The 19,481-nt window shown below is 45.5% G+C and overlaps 1 protein-coding gene across 1 annotated transcript; it reads right to left on the reverse strand.

The window, feature by feature from the left end:
• Nucleotides 1-2,997: 2,997 nt before the first annotated feature.
• On the reverse strand, nucleotides 2,998-19,436 carry Fpps (Farnesyl pyrophosphate synthase). Its single transcript, XM_055064337.2, has 6 exons — nucleotides 19,332-19,436; nucleotides 18,972-19,253; nucleotides 18,141-18,429; nucleotides 8,749-9,108; nucleotides 6,759-6,971; nucleotides 2,998-3,380 (listed from the first exon to the last, which is right to left on the reverse strand). The coding sequence occupies exons 2-6, from the start codon at nucleotides 19,157-19,159 to the stop codon at nucleotides 3,177-3,179; spliced, it is 1,254 nt and encodes a 417-aa protein (XP_054920312.1). The 5' UTR covers nucleotides 19,160-19,253; nucleotides 19,332-19,436; the 3' UTR covers nucleotides 2,998-3,176.
• Nucleotides 19,437-19,481: the final 45 nt, after the last annotated feature.

Consider the following 19,481-nt stretch of genomic DNA (forward strand, 5'->3'; position numbering starts at 1 on the left):
AGCTTAAGAAAATTTCTAGTATAACGCAAAAATTTTGGATGTTTTAAGGTTAAGGTTCAACTGTTACAGTCGACTTCAGTTAATTCGACCATGATGGGAGCAACAAAATTCATCAAATTATCCGGCAGGTCGAAGAAAAAGATGCAAAAGAAGATCTCCAAGACACCACCAATTCATTTGGCAGTATTTGCCCGATTGGAACGTGCCCCCCTAGTCAAACGTGTGCCCACTTTCTGCACATCCAAAGTAAACTAACATAGCGATGACATTAAAGCACCTTAATAAAGTGGAAATCTAAGGTGCACCCGATTTTATGGCAAGAATGGGCAAGGGTCTATGTAATATGTGTTGCACAATGGCGGACGTTTTCCAAAAGTCGGCTTCGCCGCAATACATGTTGTGCAGTAAAGCATACGTATGTCACGAAGGCGGCTTTGGTTTTGTTTCCGATTGCACTGTGCAGACAATGCCAGGCCCAATTTTGTAAAAAAAAAAAAAAAAGCATGTGTTAAAATCTGGTAAATGGCATTGGTAAAAGACATTGCCGGCAACGGTTATTGCTTGAGAATGTACCTAGAACAGGCAGAAAATAAGTGTTTTCGATGGGAGATTTTTCTATGCGTGTTTAACACACTCGCTGCCCTATAAGCTCTGCCAAGACAGATGCTGCTACTAAAGGGGTCGCTATTGGGGTGGCCATAGGGGTCAGGTGCATACGTGCTGACTGGTCGAGTTTGAATTATCTGGCGAAGGCCAATTTTAGGATTGAAATAATGAAAGCTTGGGCCCAGCACGGGACCTTCGGTTGGGATCGAGTTAACTGCAGTCGAGTTAATGGAAGTCTAATGTATTCGAAAGTATATGTGCATGGAAGCCCTGTGCTCTTTATGTGCATTTTTGAGAGCCATGTCGCAATTCCGGCTTGCGAGTCTAAAGGAGTAAGACGATTCAAATTTGTACCGCTAGGGACATGGCTTCTGTTAAGACTCTTGAAGAGAACAAAGCTCTTGTACAAATGCGCATATTTTAATGGCCTTAATAAGCCTTGCACACAAGATTCATTCACTGTATGTCATGCAATGTAAATCACAGTGAAATTACCTTTTCTCTCTTAGCACTGTGATATGTGCGGTGGCACAGACATTTCAATGATTTCAAGCAGACTCCCGAGTAACGACAACGTTTCGGAATTTTCATTAATTTGTGCATCAAGCGAAGGTCCGAATCCTCAAAAACTCAAGAACAAATACTGGCAAGCCTCACAACACCCTGAGCAATTTACTGTAGCACCACTTCTGCAAACCAGTTTGGGTTTCGTTTTGCAGGATATTGTGTCGTGACATGGGAGCAGAACATTGCCATGTTTTAGAACTCGCAGCTCACTTGGCCGTTGTTCATGCTACTACATTGATCCACCCAATGGATGGCCGCATAGCTGACAACTGAGCGAGCCAGAGCTGAATGCCTAATAAACGTACACCTATTTGGGAAACGAAATCGGAACTAGTTCGTAGAAGCGGTGTTGCAGTAAATTGTTTAGGGCGTTGCAAGGCTTGCCAGCATCTTTTCATGGGTTTTTTGAGGATTTGGACATTTATTTGAAGCAAAAAATAACGAAAAGTCGATAATTTCACCTCAATATTCTTTCAGTAGTGCGTCGTATCATTTCTTTCATGTGTGCATCCCTCTCAAGGAAATGGGAATGGCTCAGCTGGTCACTGACTCCAGTAGCACATGAGAATGTCGTACAGAATGAGCAGTGGCACTATATGCTGATTCGGGCGTGCCGTGTGTATTTTGCACCAGCTTTATCTACTAGGTAAGTGAAGCCAGCTAAGGAAAAAGAATTACTGCGAAGTTGCAAGCGTTAGCTTACTGTCCTACCACACCATGAAATCATGATGTCAGATTGACACAAGCGACCTCTTTTCTAACGCCTTAAAAGGACTTTTTTTTTGTAATATATGTGCCGTAATGACTCATTGTTATGACAAGATATGCTTCAGCCACACGATTGGAACACAGAAATACGACTGCAAGTAGTAGTGTGGAAAATCTAATTCAATAAATAAAGTGATGGTAGAACGTCTACCGCCACCTACTTTGTGCACGCAAGTCATTCAGAAAGTGTGAAAATGCCTATGACAAACTGGCTCGTCATTACTCAAAAAGCGGCGGTCGCTCGGCGGTCGCCCCAAGAGTTTTATGCATTCGCTCGAAATTTCTCAGCAGCTCTTCTCTAGTCACAAGATAAATGTGTAATACTTGCAGACAACCATTTCTGGTAATATAAACGAAGCTGTGCAACCAAGATTGTGCACCTGTGTTACTGCGCTAAGTAGTTCGGGGGAGCATGGCACCACTGTCAGTTTCTTAGACTTGACATAGCTTGTTTACGTTTACGAATGCAGCCACAATTAAATCAATTTCAGTGCACACCATCTGCTTCATTTGTTTTCGACAGCCATTTGTTGCTGAAGTTTGTATTATTAAAGTCGATGAGTCGGTGCCTGACAGTCACCAGAAGATGTGAATGCCATTTTATTTTCCTTGGAGATACTTAAATTCGTGAGCAAACACTAGGAAAGCACCAGAATGAAGACCAAGCTTAGATCTGTGCAAAAATAGAAATTAGTTGGCGACAGTTGATGGCGTCGGTAGGCTCGGGAACATGTCATTGCGCACGCAGTGTGACCACATATATAGTACGAGTTTCTGAAACGTAAACAGTTGGTAGTTTTAGGCTTAGTGTCACGTACATGTGCACTTACTTCAGTCTGGTCCTTTCATAGTTTTTGTGCATAAATTCAAGCATGCTTAAACAGCTAGCCAAAAATCAGAAGAACAAAATGTCCACACTGAGTGGTAAATCTTATGCTTTTTCAAATGATATGCACTATGGTAAACAGAGCGATTTCTATATCCCTCGCTAGAAAGCACTAACGACATTGTGGGTTCCATGAATGTGCTTTGGCCAGAAAAACAGTTGTCCGCATGCATGGTATAGAGATATTTTATTCTGGAAGCAACTTAAATTGATAAATGATGTGTGACACGTGTGTGACGCTGGTTGGAAAATAGATGAGTAAGCAAAGAGATGCGGTTTTAATGTACACTCACATTTAGAGCTGGTATATAATGTCCGTTAGAGATATGAAGGTAATGGGGGCAGGTGGCTACGAGTCTAGTTTCAATAACGCATCCCTCTGGAGACGCAACACTTCGGCCAGCTTGGGGGGCAGCTGGTTGATTTGGGCATCGAGGTCGCGAAAGGCATTTTCGCGGTAGGCTGCATAGAGGCCTGGGAGGTTCAGCTCCCTGTAGACTGCCTTCACTGCTGCCTCGTCAGCGCCGCCAGGGGTACCACGTCCCACGTGTGCCTGCGACAACAAAGCACTGGTATTACTTTTACACAAAACGATTTTCTATAATGCTGCTTTTAATTTTTGTTTTGTTTTTTTCTTATCGGCAATATCAAGTTGTTAATGTTTTGAGTCGTTAGTCAACACTCTTGTCCGAAGCCTTGTGTGTGTCTCATGTGCTTCCAAGATGTGTACTCATCTAGCAAGCTGGCAATTGTGACTTACACGTAGCGTTTTGCATTGGTTCGTGTCTCCTTGTCTGAAGTCTCCTGTGCGTAATATATCTAATCACGAAAAGAATTGCAGCAAATAAATGTGCAAAGATATGCACTGATATCTAGGAGGCAATAGCGATTATTAGGTTAGGATAAAGTATTTGATTGGATTGAAATTACAGCACAGTTTCTGATAGTATACACCGAGCCCAGTGATGCTTATCCTAGATATTTGTCGTTAGATCTCGGGTTGCGTTTCCCTATCTGGACAGCACTGACCCAAGGGGTTCCTACTGCTGGAACTTCTGGGTCCTACATGCTGCTGGCAGCTAAATTGCATTTGACCCAATCCCCTTCCTACACATTTCCATATGTTACTCAAGTTAGAGGATGAGCAAAACGAGAACAAGGTGAAAGCGGCAGCCAAGGTTTCTACAACTTGTCGTTTTCAAGACAAATCCACTTGTCGAAACGTTGGCTCCCACTTTCACCTTGTTCTCGTTTTGCTAATCGTCTTGAATTTCCATCTCCTGCCTTCCCCTATTTTCTCAAGTTAGAGGAGTAATTTCACATTCAACATTGGAGTCAGTAAGGTCTCGGAAGGTTGCAGGCACGTCCATCAGCCTTCACGAGAAAAGCGCACCACTGATGCATGACATGGACCACTTTCCAAATTGGGGGCCAAATCAATCAGCGCTCACACTGCACATGCTCTGTTCATGCTCACAGGGATTGTACAAAACACAACAGTAGGAACCGAATTGAGCCTCTGCAACCTAGCAGCAACAGCCACATTTCACAATGTGTGCCTGACAGACCCTTGTGAATGGCAAACACTAATAGGAGTTGAATTTTAGTAGAGGCACAACACTTCCTTCTTGCTTTGTAGTGTTCCCATTTGTCATGCATGTTGCACGTCTTGTGCATCCTGTACACTGAACATTTCACGACATTTCGCACATTCAGGATCATGAAAAGTGCACAGCTGCAGAATGGATGAAGAATTTTCAATGCTTAGGCGAGATTTATTAACTTTACTGAATGTGGACTCCATGTGAGAGCTCTCTACAGGAACGTCAGATAGGAGGACATCAACTATTTCATGTCTAGCATACTTGGAAAGCACCTATCCAAGTCGCCTGAAACATGCCTGATAACACACTGTGAAAAGCCACGAAAGAAGTAAATCCAGAAAAGGCGACATACTGAGGCAGTGGGCAAACAACCAGTCGTCTACCTTCCAACTTGTTTTACTAAAACACTTTACACATCGTATTATTCAAATCTGCACCAAAGGTGTAATCAGAAGCATTTAAAGATGTTGCAACTCGTTTTAAATATGATTGTTTTCATCAGTGTTTTTGCTGTTGATGCACTATCTTGGTGTGCACGATTGTGCCTGCAGTACCTGAAAGGGATATTGTCATATTGTCACATCGTGACGGTGAGGAATCACACCGTGGTACAACAGCGAGTCGCAAAACTAACCTTTTATCGGGGGAACTTGTGCCCACGAAACAAATCACACTCGGGCAGAACGACAGTGACACACACATGCATCTTCATAGAAAATCTGATCAGTGGGTCAAGCGTGTCAACCATTTATACAATCCATGCCTGTTGCAACGGATCCGCATACAACATACTTTTGTACATAACAGGCCGTTCTTGTCGCTTAGTTTGGTCTACCTATATTACCCATGCAATGGACCTGGCTATAACAGACTATCGGCTACAACAGACAAATCTTCGGGCACATTTTGTATAGATGGTGGAAATACAACATACTTTGCTGCGGCTATTTGTGCAAATATTTCCAGCCACTTGAGAAACGGGCGAAAATGCACTTTTTCTTATAGAACAAAGGCGCTAGCAGAAAGCCGCCTGCAACGGCATGTCCCATGCAACAGCGTGCCCTACGAAACGTCCTGCGGGCTAACAAAGAGTCTTTCGGTTTGACCACTCAGGCAGATCAACGTCGCCGAAGTGCCAAAAGTGCCGCTAGGCTTGATCTGCTAAGCAATGCTGTAGCATACAGAGCTTCAAAAACAGCCACTCATGATTGCAAAATCCATCATTTTAAGAACGCTTCATTCCTCATCGCATCGATCTACGCAAAAAAAAAAAGAAGGCAGAGTGCTTTTTATGGCGTTCATACTGTAAAGCACGTGATGTGACTGAGTCGTCCAGCATGCAGGGCAGCGGAAGCCGGATGCGGGCTACAAGTTGAGCTTGCCTCTACCGCATCTCTTGTTCATGCTGCAGGTTTGATGGTAGTCGCCGTTTGTCGTGAAAGGTAAAATTAGGACACCGGTTTATTCTACCGACCAATGTTTTGTGTGAAAAACTAACTGTAGCTAATGCTTGTGTCACTGTGGCGGCGGCATGGCAAGGAGCTGACCGGCTCGCTCCCCACCGTCGTGGCAACCATTAATCTTGTCGTTGTGTGCGTGTTTATATGTGCTAGTGCGGAGAAACTGCCATATTTCGGCAATCAGCATCCGGAAAACGGCGGTCACCATGGTGCCGTGCCGCGTGGTTGTATGATAACAATGTAAACCCGTTTATATATTACATTTAGTTTAATTTTGGTGTTTTCGTGGTTGTTGTGATCGCCTTCAGTTTAGATGATGGTACATGTGAAGTTCCACCACTTCGCAACACACTGTGACCCTAATTTTGGATAGAACAGACTTCGGATGGAACAAACCTTCCTCGCTGGATTATTAGAGTCCACAGTCGACGAGTGTCGACTGTACACGACTCATAGAATATTCCAGCATAATCGCTGGTGCTCACGCGCCCTTCAGCAAGTACAACACTACTTGCATCGCGCACATAGTCTGATTATACAAGCTTCGGCAACAACATAAACAACACAAAGAATCAACGACAACATTCGGGAAAGTTTCTATGCATGCAGGCATGTCATGCACTTAGCGATAACTAAGTCATCAGCGAGTGAGAGGCATTCTCCGAAAAAAAGATAAACAATGATAAATAATTTATGCGTGTCAACATGTCTTTTACAGAAAATGTTACTTTCTATTTCTGTTGTGTCTTCAAGTTATGTGAAACATCATCCCAAATCCGTTCTAATGTATGGTACCTTCTCACGACATCTTGGTGTCTACAGTCGCTGTTTTTTACTAGAATAAAAGTAGCAAACCGATTCGCATACCCGTATGGTTTCGGCCTGCTGCGGTGACGCAACTTGAAGAGCAGTAACCAGAAGCCAGGAGTATTTGCGGTCCACTATGTCAGTGCCCACTTTGCCAATGTCCTCGACCGAGCCGAAGCAGTCTATGTAGTCATCGCGCACCTGGAAGATGCGACCGAGGGCCAGCGCTGCTTCCTGTGCCTGCTCATGTAACGAGCTGTCCTCGATGCCTGCCTGCAAGGTGCCCAGTGGTTACGAGAAAGCGCAACCCGTGTTCCTGGCCGAAATGTTGATACATTACTAATCTAACCTCGTTACAGCAAAGTCGCAAGCAGCGTGAAAATACCTTCATTATAGTAGCTTACATTATTTATAAGCTTACGTGCTCATATTGATGAAAAGATGTTATAGGGTATATGAGAGAAACGCAACCATTATGCCTTTGACAGGCCAGCAAATCATTTGTCGAATTTGATTGCCTGCAGGTGGCCTGCTGTGCCGATAAGTTACGTGTGAGTGACAGTAAAATAAAGAAAACATTTTGCACTGCTATCGATATGCAAAAATACGATCAATGTGATCACACAGGATCAGCACACGTTGGTTTGCCAACTGCAGGCCAGCCAAGCCAATTCGTTGGCCAAAGCACACATGCATCCCTAGTGCACCATTTCAAGTTGTTGATGCCAAGTGGTGCTTTCACTACTAGAATTTATGCTTCAGCTGTGAGTGAACAAACATTTCACTTTGCTGTAACCAATACTGTATTATTTCTCGCACCGTGGTTTCATTATAGCGGTAGAAGCCACAGTCAATCAAATATTAAAATTACGTCGTTTATCATGTGATAAGAAGTTAAAGACACCAAGGACAACATAGGGGAAATTACTTGTACTTACTAATTGAATTAAATAAATGATAAATTAATGGAAATGAAAGTGGATGAAAAATAAGCTAGCCACAGGTGGGATACTAATCCGCATCTTCGCATTACGTGTCTGATGCTCTTACCAAATGAGCTAGCGTAGCACCGTTTGGCCCTCCACTTTCTGAGGTATTTATGTTTTACTACTAGAACTAACCCTGAGAGTGTTACCATGTGCCACCACTCACCACTATTCTACCAGATAATGTGCTGGACACGTGTTAGCTATATCAAAGTTCACTAGAGTTTAAAAACAAACAGAGCAGTCAGAGACAGGCTTGCAACTGTCTCTGGAAGGGGTGAAACACTTGTCTGCTTCATCGGAAAGGGAATAGGAAGGGCACAGCAAACGAATAGACAAGCTGCATGTTTGCAAACAAAAGGGTTTGGCACAGACAGATAGAATAGACAGCTGTGCTGACACTCTGGTTCTTCAGTGCTCACAGTTCTGAACAGCAAGCCTCAACAACACTAGACTACCCAACAGGTGGACTCATGCTGGCATGACATTTTGCACACCATGAAGCACAGCAGCAAAGATTACTAGAGACACCAAGCTGCTGCTTTGCTTGCTAATCCAGCCTGTCCTACCTCTCCACATTTGCAAAGATGTCACATGAGTAAAACAGTGAAATGTTCCAACAGAGGGCCTGTGAGGCAGACACTGACAGAAATAATGGCACACTTGAATGGTCGCTTTCGAGCACTCTGGTGGTACGCTTTACATTTGGCCATCAGAGCAGCTTGCTCCATCTCGGAGCACTTGGAGGAGAGTTCATATTTGATGTGGAAGCATGACCGATATCTGGCAGAGTTCTGGTCACATGGCTGATGCAACTTCAATTGTTGGCACGGTGTCTGCAGCGGCTGGTGTGTGCCTTGTTTACTCGCCATGTTCGTTTACAAGAGTAAAAGCACTGACATGCTTATGCTCCCAGCCTTCGACTGCTCTAACGAGGAGCTGTACGTTCACCTTGGGAAAGCCTTATCTGGGTCTGGTCTACAGCAGCTCCAGGTTGCTGTGATCTAGGTCGAAACACGGCCAGACGAACGTACATAAAAAAACTCTGATGACGGGCACCTCACCAGAAGCATTCCAGCACGGATGGGCAGAGCGAAGGAGTAGAAGGCCGTCTTGAATGTGACCGTGGCCCAGTAGAGGTCAATCGTGAACTCGCACTTGCTGTGTGCAGCGGCAGACACCATGTCCATTTCCTGGCCGAGCACGGTGCGGAGGTCACCCTCATGGAAGAGCTCCAGCAACGGAAGGTAGCAGGGCAGTGAACGGACACGCTGCCGTAGCACCCAGCCAAGGGCTTTGTCGAGGAAGAGGGCGTCGTTGATGGCCCGCAGTCCCACGTCAGGGCGCGTGTACCAGCATGGGTGGCTGCGGCGTATTGTTGATCCATCCATGATGTCGTCCAACATGAGGAAGTAGCACTGGAGCTGCACAAGACATGCGTAGACAATAATCAACACCGCACCCTTGTTGCGTTGACACCTGATCAAAGCCTTATCAAAAACTGAAAAGCCCCTTTCCATTATTAACAAGGTCATTGGCTTGGTAAGTTAATGAAGCATTATGCAGAAGACAAAGCGAACGAATGTACTACACAACATAAGAGACATGGCATAACACAGAACTGAAAGTTGTCTTGTTTTAGCTTAGTCCAGCTGTGCAGTTGGAAATTACATGCCTCACCCTTGGATATGCTGCTATATCGTATCTAGAATAAATGGGTCCCTGCATCATCTGCTGGCTTGCGGTGCATCACTGCCACCTACACTACAATGGTGACAAAGTAAGGTCACAACCAGGAGTGTAAAGAAATAATCATGTGTATTTATGGCATTGCTCCACCACTCCATTACACTAAAACAGTACTGGCTATTTATGTTGCACGTGATCTTCTGTGCCTGTGTATGCATGCGCTGCTTTTAACACGATGCTTTCTTGGTGAAGAGAAGCAGGACCTTTGTGACAAAACACTCTTACACCTCAGTGCTTGTTCGTCTTATGCGCTGTAGCACGCACCACAGCCACTGCCTCGTGAAGCAATGGTTTCAGTATTCACACTTCGTCAATGTCATGGTAGTGCGGTTGGCTAAGGCATTGACTTTCAGGACCAGGAGGGAAAGAGAAAATCAGAAGGCTGGGAGGTTAACCAGAATAACGTCCGGTTGGCTACCCTACACTGGGGGAATGGAAAAGGAGGAAAACAAAGATAACAGGGAGAGAGAGGAGGGAAGGAAAGAAGGAAATTGCAGTGAGTTCGCTGACGTCTGTGGTCTTACAGAAATTGCATTAATAGTCACAGATGGTCGCACAAGCCCGTCGTCCTTAAGAAGCAAAAAAGTGCCTTCACCGCTTTATGGGCCGATGGGCGATGGGGGCGGTGTTCCAGCAGCACCTGCACAGAAAGTGGCCGATTGTCCAGTTTTTGGAAAACTTTGGAAAGTTCTTGTCTCTCTGGGGTGAATCGTGGACAGTGACACAGCAGGTGGTCGATGTTTTCTTCGGTGCCACAGACCTCGCATGCTGCACTGTCAATCACTCCATTTAATGTAGAGTATGCCTTTGTGAAGGCAACTCCTAACCAAAGGCAACAGAGAAGCCTAGCTTCACGTCGAGGAAGTCTGAGTGGAGGTCGAAGTTGCAGGGAGGGGTTTAGTCAATGCAGTTGTGTAAGTCGTAAGTTTGGCGAGTTCCACTCGGTCAGTGTGAGACTGCGTGCCAGGTGTCGAAGCTGCCTTGCAGCGTCTGTCCTCGAAAGCAGAATTGGAACGCTGTGCTCTTCTTGATGTGCTGTGCGAGCAGCGTTATCGGCGGAATCATTGCCACCGATTCCACAATGGCCAGGTGCCCAGTGAAAAATGACCTCGTGACCTTTGTGTTGGACGTGATGGTAAAGTTTCGCGATTTCGTATGTCAATTGGTCATGGCATCCGTGTCAGAGAACTGACTGCGTGAACTGTAATGCCGGTTTTGAATCACAGAACACAGCCCATTTTCTAGGTCTTTCAGAATCAATGAATTCTAGTGCTTGATGCAGGGCCATTAGTTCTGCAGCCATTGAGGTCGTGACATGCGATGTCTTGAACTGTAGTGTCATTCCTTGCATTGGTATTCAGGACCAGAGTTCCTAGGTCTGATGGTGTGATAGAGCGATTTCTTGTGAGTGTTTAACCATCTTCAAGGGCTGATCCCGAAGTAGATCAGTCTAACACAATGCGAGAACCGCACAATGGTAGGGTGATAAGGGGAGCAGTCTTGCATTCTTCCCGCCTGACAGCTAGTGTTCGAGATGCTGTAGTTTCGAGTGCTGCACCGCTGGTCGCACATGCTGCGCGATGTTCTGAACTGGTCCTTGAGAAAATGGCACTCGAAGTACCAGTTGCCTCCCGCCTATGGGGTAAGGCAGGGTGGTGAAGGGAATGGCACCCACCACACATAGCACAACATAGTGCCACAAGTTAACACCTCCCAAGGCATGCTTAAGACATTCCTGGATAGCAAATGAGATTGGTTTCTCATAATTTCTGTTAGGCTGTCAGAAGTTCAAGTTATCCACACCTGAGTAAAATGCAGTCTTGGGCAGAATTATGTGTTTTTAAGCGACAATAATGACCTTGGTTATCCTTTGTATCGGGTGATCAATGAGAAGCGCGGATCCTGCGTGGGAATAGCTACCATATATACTCCCATAAGGGGCACACCCCCACTTTGGAGTGCAAAATTTCTGAAAAAAATTCAAAATGTCCCGTTTTGATACCGCTAGATGACGCTAGCTGCTTTTCCATTGCCGCCGCCGTGCCATTATTTCTTTGTGTGGCGCATCGTCTCGGCTGTGTTGGCATTGTTTCCAGTCAGATCGGTGGCATTTCGTTTCTAAAGAAGGAAGCCCTGTTTGGATCAGCGAAATAAAGTAATAAAAACGTTTATGACATGTAATTTTTGCCTCTCTTACCCTCTGCTACAGTTGCAGAAACAGTACGAGCCTTTAGTGGGCAGTCATCGGCCTGATTCATGTAAGGGCCTCACCCAGCCAAGATTCTAGAAAAAAAAATATCACCACTGATTACGACACTCCCTAATGCGAAATTTGAATGCAGCGATATACTGAGGCAAATAATTTGAGAGACATGTAACAGAGTCGGCGATCGTTGAAAATATGATCTGCAGGTCAAGCGCATCGGCTTTTATACGTAACTCATCGAACGTTCCAGTGTAATCGCTGGTGCCGCGTGGTTTCCAGAAAGTACTACACAATTCGCGTCGCGCACACAATCAGATTATAAAACAATCACAAACTATTACAATCGAAACAAGCGCAAACGAGACCAAACCATGCAAACCAAACAAGCGAGAGTTAACGCGAGCACACAATAGCACAGAACGAGCAGTCCGGCTGAGACGAGATACGAGTAGGCATCGAACGTTCAGGCGGACTTGCATAACACCTGTTTCCTGCGCCGTCTCCACCATTCGCGGCTCCTGTCTCATTTCCGCTCCGCATTTGTTCTTTTATCTTTCGCTGTGTTCGTTCGCTCGGTTATGCTGCTGACGCTCACCCCAGGAACGGGTGCTCAAGAGTCGCGCTCTGAAAAGTGCTGCCCTTACATGAGTATATACAGTACTCTTAATGCACAAAGGGTGAAGTATTGCTTTCATGGCGGAATTTACTCCAGATTTTAGGCCGCCAGTGTTCAAGTCTTTCCTTCCCTGACATAGGTATGTGCATGCATGGCTGCATTCAAACAGATGTACAGCCAGAACAAGTGACACAAGTGTTTGTAACGAGATGCAAAGTAGCCTGCATACTAAATGAGGCCAAGGTGTGGCTGTAGTAGGCTTCAAGTGAAGCATGCATACAACACCTTATCAAGAACCAAAACATATGCAGAAGATGCAAATGAAACCCAAAGCATTTATTTGTTTCATTACGATTTCACGGAACTTTGGGTACATTTGAGTGACCTACATAATCATGCATAACGCTTTTAACGAGACCGTATTTGCGAATCGACTGTATATTTTGAGGCCTTGGAAAGTGTAACAGCACGAGAGCTGGTGTCGCTGAGCAATATTACTGCGGGGCAACTTCATAAATTAGGCCAGCCAGGTGACTACATAAAGCAGCTGCCGTTCGATGAAAAACATCTGTACAAGTGAGGGTTATTTCATGTCAAGTTTAACAGAAAATATGTTGCACGGGGCTCATGGAGCATATTAGTTGACTTCATTCAACTCGTATCTTTGGTCACGTGAAGTACGTTAGACTGATGTTTGAGAGTATACTATACGCCCGACAGATGTTCTCTCTGCTGTACACCACATTCTTCAGCTCATGGGAAGCCGAATTGCCTGAAATCCTTGCTTGAACTAAGAGACTTCAAAAGGCCTTGAGACTAATCCAGTTCAGTCAATATTTCTATATCTGCTTCCATTAACCAAATTATAATTCATCGGAGTCTGAATTTTCGAGAAACCATATACGACTGTCTATTAATAATGCCCATGTATTCTATATTTACAATTCACATGCTGTGTGCTCCTACTTTTGAGCTTTGTGCACACTGCGACAAATTATTCGCATTAGGCTGCTGGTGGTCAGTGACACCGACTGACCAAGGCAGAAGGAGCACCCGGGAAAAACTCCATCTCTCCAATTTTGCGGAGGGCAGTGAAAGCTGTAAGCTGTGTCAGCCAACCGGAAATACAAATCCTGAGACGACTCCCCCGTTGTCCGCTCCTGATCACTCTGCACGTGAAGTTGATTGAATGGAAGCATCACGTCCCGCAAAGATGAGCTGCACCTGTGGGCGAACCCTCCTTTTATCTCAGGTACATGCAGCTGGTTCTTGTTACTGATTGGCTGAAACAAGCCCCAGCCTTCCTACCACGGCACAGAATTGGCGAGTGAAATCAAAGCCAAATCATCTCATCTTATGAGGAAGCTTAAGCTTACGAGCTCGTATCTAAGCACCTGCACAGTAACGGACAAGTAGAATTTCTCGGCAATCACTTCACCGAGTTTGGTAAGGTTTGTCACATCTAAAAGAATATGTTAAAAACCTAATGGCTGTAGGAAGCGAATCTTTTATTTAGGATGTTGATTTTTTAATAAAAATTGTTGAAAATCAATAAATTTCAAAAAGTGAAACTATTGGGTTTACGAATCTGCTACTGAGTAATTAATCAAGGTATCACAATTTAGTAGACAAGAGCTATTAACGCTACATCAAAGTGGACAAAATTGATGCATTATACATCACTCTGAAATATACCAATAATATTTTAGTAGGATTTCTGCAAGACTGTGGTAAACATTTTGGTAATTTGACCTAAGCTGTAGATTCATATATCCAACATCCAGTTTAGAAGTTCTAAGAGATGCAGTTTACAGAACTGCGATATGCATTTTTCGTGCCTAGTTAAGGATTTGTAAACATCATGCTTTATATTTTTTAAGCTATTTTAAAAATTTTTGTCGAAAATTCCACACTCTAAACGATAATTCTGCTTCCCAGAGTCACTAGGAGGTATCCCTCACATGCAACAAGTTTCATTCAAATCGGTCCAGTATTGTCTCACAGAAGCATTTACGCGCTTTACATGTATTTGAATAAGGAAATGAGATCTGTCCCGAGCTAAAGCTTCCTTTCAAGTTCATGTATAAACTCATTCATGGCCTGGAGAAAACTGACACTTCCAAACGCACCTATAGATCACAGACACGTCTCACGAGAAACTAATACTTGCACACACTTACGAACACTGTTCCATACTGACTGCTATAGATATTCCTTTTTTTTTCCCTTCACAAAAAGAAAATGGAATGATTGTGGCCCATCCACTGCTAACATCCTTTCGTTTGAAATATTTTGCACATCACTATAAAATAAAACATCTGCGACATAGCTTTCTTTTCGTTAATGCTCAGAATGCTTATACCGGCCTGCAGTAGTACAATATCTTTTTCTTCATTTCTTGTTGTTAATCAAATTACACATGATACTAACCATCCTTATTGCATACTTACAATGCATTCAGTGAATACTGTCCCACTATGTCTTTCCCATTTTGTTTGTGCACTCCTGCTACGATCCCAATTGGGACTGACAGTATGTGTGTACAGTGCTCACGGAATGAAACGCGTCAATTTAGGGCTAAGTAATGTGCACACTTTCGTTTCAACCGGCTGCAGTTCGTGTCACATCGACGTAATTCTGGCGCATACACTTACATCGGAGTCCTGGTCACCTTTGGTGACCAAATTCCTAGCGACATGACATGCTGCTCTCGCGTACTTTGCACATATGTAGGGTTCTACTAAATGCTCCGTGTCCCATTTCATTCCGTGAGCACTGTACAATATGTATTGTGTGCAATATGTACAATTGTAGGAGCTGCATCAAGCGCTTCAGATGTCTGAGTCCGGATGGCTTGCTGCAGCATTGGAGGCAAAGCTGCCATAGGTGCGTCACTGTGAGGCAGCAGCGAGAGCTGCCTGGCCACCTCTTCACGTAACCCCCCCCCCTCCCCACACCTCTTCACGAATAAAATCTTTGATATGCTGCGAGCGGGTCGAGTCGGTCAGGTTGGTAGAAATCGCAATGCTCGAGACATGCTGAATCAGCGGGTGATGGAACGTCAGTGGCATAGCTTGTCAAAGCTCTGGCAGAGGTTAATGAAGATGGATAAGCTAGTTGGGCCAGCAACATCAGGAATGCGCTGTCCTTGATACCCTTGAGGATGTGCTTGATCTTGTCATCCTCTGGCATGCTGGGATTTACCCGCTTGCATTAATCGAGAACATCCTCAATGTAGCAGGGGAATGCCTCTCCACGCTGCTGTGCACGCTGGCATAGATGCTGTTCAGCTTGTAGCTTACGCACAGCAGTGCGATCAAACACTTCGGCAAAAAGAGTCTTAAACGATGACCAGCTTATAAAGTGGGATTCGTGGTTAAAGAACCAATGTTTGGCTACGTCGGCAAGGTAGAAAGGCACGTGGGTCAGCTTAGATTGGTCGTCCCATTTGTTATGGGCACTTACACGTTCGTACTATGACAGCCAGTCTCCCACGTCGTGTTCGGCGGTCCCACTGAAAATGGGTGGGTTGCGTTGATGAGGGACGCCGGCGCAGACGATAGTGGCAGCCGGTGGTGCAGGCAACGACGTGGCGGGATCAGGCATAGTGCAGGGCGATCTTGTTGGCAGGGTCCGAGTGCGCAGCTCCAGGATGAGGCAAAGGATCTCAGCAACCTCCACCAAATGCGACGAGGTTTGTTGTCGTTCACAACGTTGTGAAATTAACGCTAGGTATAGAAAGGCACTGCAAGGACTGTCCGTAGCACGGGGCTCGCTCGCGATCACAGCACGGTCCTTCGTCTTCCTCTTCAGTCGGCACATACACAGGGGCGCGTCTGCTTCATTACAGCATGTATATATGAATCAGTGAATAAATAAATAAATAAATAAACAAATAAATAAATGTGCAGTCTTGCCACTTCTCAGGAAGACAAAGCCACAAAAGCGATATGCAGCCCCTGGGAACAGGAAAATCGGCATCCCATACGTTTAGCGTTGTCGTTACTTCCTTATGCCAAGGTCAATGCATTCTATTTGGCACAGAACCAGGCATATGTGATGCAAGTTATGCCAGAGGTGGACCTTGCGAAGAATGCGAAGGTTGTGGGTTCAGTTCCCACCTGCGGCAAGTTGCTTTTTCATCCACTTTAATTTCCATCAACTTATCGTTTCTTCATTCCATTTATTAAGCACAAGTAATTTTCCCTATGTTGTCCTTGGTGTCAGTGTTTGTTGGCTTCTCATGATATGACTAATAAAAATCGGGACCCTCGGTTAACTGCCTTTCTTCTTGTTTAAAGCTTAAAGCAGTTATATAAATTTTGTTTGCTCTTTCCAAATCGGGCACCGTTTTCTTATTCATGTTGCACAGCATACAAAAACAAATGCAACTTCTCTTTGTACCACATTTTCACGCAACTTTTTTTTACAGTAAAGTGAGATTAAGCAGTCATAGATTTGATTTTACGTGGTGTAATGTTTTACGAATTGGTGGTACTGAATGTTTGGATTACCTTCGAGGTGCTCTATGTTAAATATTTACGTTTCCAAAGAATAATGTATGCCTGAAACATTGTCAAAACGAATAGATGATGAAACTCTGCAAGCCTTAAAGAACATGGGTGCAAACTCATTATGATCTGACATCTTTAATTTCAAGAGACTGTGTGCAAAAGTTCAAAACTAACCAATACTACAAAGCGAGAAAAGTACACTAGAAAATAATGCAAAGGCACGAGAAAACGTGAAAAAAAGAAGTTATATATTTCGGTGCTTTATATCTGTATACAAGACAAAAAGAAGCTGCAACTTGTTGGTTAGTTAGCTCATGCCCTCAGCAGGTAAACGTGCAGAACAGGATGAATGAGGAAGTGTCAAACAGGAACATGTGCCATGCTCATTTCCTCATTTGTCTAGTTAATAGACTGTCTTTTGTTTCCAGTGCACAAGAAGGCATGTGGACTGCACAGATGGCTGCAAACAATATGCTTTTGAGGCATGGCGATAGAGACAAACGAAAGAGCACATAGGAAGCTGCATTACACACGGTGACCACAATGTAAAGTCACTTATCTGATGCCTTATCTAGCCACTTAGCTGATGGTCTAAAAATACCCCAGAGAATTAATGTGACTGATTGTCCCTAGTTTCGATGAGTCTGCTATTTAGTTTGCTGCATTATGTAGCATGAATAAAATCTAACATGTACACTGAAACATGTATAAACATGTGACATGTAATTACTAGGTGTCATGACATGAGAGGTGACATGAGAGCTGTCATCTGTTCTACAACCTCAAATGTGTGCAGACACAAAACTTGGCATTGAACCATTACTCATTGCCACTGTTGACACAGGAGCATGTATATAGAAGAATTGGCATTCGGTTTCATGTCATTTCGTTCCAACCTACTGCACGCACTTGCGGTTTTTTGACACTGTCATGCGACCGAAGACCAATCAGTGTGACAAATGATGGAGTGAAAATGGGGGCCGGGGGGGGGGGGGGGGTGCATGAGCACGAAGGCCATAATGCCACAGCCCCATCTGCTGCGCTCTGCTATCATTGATGGCTATCCGCTCGCAGCCAAATGAAGGTAAACCTCGCGCCACCTGAGAGTTGAAGCCCGCATGCATTTTTCATGTCACTGCTCTGCATGGGACACGTGGCAGCAGTGCAACCACCAGGGAACCCCTGCATGGGACAGTTTCACTGTCATGCACTCTGCCTGAACACACTTAGACCCATTTCTTCGTGACGTGCTCGCAAGTTGGCCAGCTGAAACTCGCATGCCTTAACGGAGTAGCAGCGATGCCTGGCACACAGCATAAGCACGTAGGTACTGGCTTCCAGAGAGCCTTCGCGACCAGAAGGCGGCCTCACCAGTTCAACGCACCAGCCAACCAGGCAGGCCAGGTGCAAGTGCGGGGCCGCCTCTTCTGCGAGGAGCTCGTAGGTCTGGACGACGGCCAGCAGTCGGGTGCGCTTGCCCCCTGGGAGGTTGTACTCGAGCGCGCCGCCGAGGGCCTTCATCGCCTCGGCGAGGGCCGGCTCGCCGAAGTCCATGCCCAGCACAATGCTCATGAGATCGTCCTGGGCCTCGCGCACCGGCAGGTCGTTCGCCGAAGCGACCCGGGGCAGACGTCGCCGTTCGCTTGTCATGCTCTCCGCCCTGCGTTTGCCAGCAACACGTACGGTGGGGTAAAAAGCTAGCCGTAGGGAAGTACGCGGGGACCCATTTTTGTTTTCTTTTTTCTGTGTGCGGGGCGCGCCTTCAGGAACAAGGAAGTTTTCCTCGCAGACGTGTCTTTGCGAGTGTTTCGTTCGTTTGCACGACTTCGGCCCGCAAGGCAGAAAAGCCACAGACGGAACTTTGGTCTAGGGAGAGAGTGTACCGGCGCTCCTCTGTGCAAACGTACAGTGGACTCAGTAGAAAGAACATCCTTTCGCGTGTGTGTTCTACACGTACATGGGTCAGGTTTGTCGTCTGCCTTTTGCATGTACTAGTACATTGCCTGCCCGGGGAGGAGGAAAACGGCGATTACAGAGATGAATAGAGCGCAGTCAAATGCCTAGATGAATTATTCACAGAGCGCAGGTCGCGAGACCGCGTCGAACGTCGCTGTCGGGTGGGGAAAGTTCCGAGCACTTGACATTATGTAAATACGTCGCGAATGAGGTTTTTTATCAGCGAACAATAGATTCAATTCATACCTGACACATGCAGTAGATGACATGTGGAAAGCAGCTGACACAACTGCGGGGGATGGGCCCGCTGCGCTGCTGCTTGCAATCGCAGACGGCAGCTGGGCGCGAAGTCGGTGGGCCGTCAACCTCTTGCTCACGTGCAAGCCCCAGCGTGACGCCCATCCCCGCAGCGCAATCGCGGCCAGATTCGGCATGTTTTCAGTCCCGAACGGTCGCTACGGCATACGAGGATGTTGATGGCCCCTGGGAATGTGTGCCGACTGAAGGGTGATGACCCGAACCGGGCAACTGCAATCAGAATTAAATGATACTACGTGACACTTAACCAGCATTAACCTCCTAGTCCACGCCTAAAGTCAAACCTACCGCCGTCTGCTCTAAACCGTGGTCAGATCGGCGATCATCCCAACGTCAACAACGTGATGGTCACAACGATGTGCTCAATACCGCAAGCCAAAAGTAGCTCGCGCGACAAGGCGACTTGTCGGCATCATCATCACAATATAGACGCGGTTG

This window comes from Dermacentor andersoni, chromosome 11, assembly GCF_023375885.2.
Source record: "Dermacentor andersoni chromosome 11, qqDerAnde1_hic_scaffold, whole genome shotgun sequence".
Lineage (NCBI taxonomy): Eukaryota > Metazoa > Arthropoda > Arachnida > Ixodida > Ixodidae > Dermacentor > Dermacentor andersoni.

Bases quoted from the DNA above. Each gene is read 5' to 3' on its own strand.
- Fpps (XM_055064337.2), bottom strand. From the start codon at position 19,159: ATGCCGAATCTGGCCGCGATTGCGCTGCGGGGATGGGCGTCACGCTGG. The intron at 18,430-18,971 runs GTATGAATTGAA...TGGCAAACGCAG, and splicing joins TCATCTACTGCATGTGTCAG to GGCGGAGAGCATGACAAGCG. The intron at 6,972-8,748 runs GTGAGGTGCCCG...GGCACCTTGCAG, and splicing joins TCCGTGCTGGAATGCTTCTG to GCAGGCATCGAGGACAGCTC.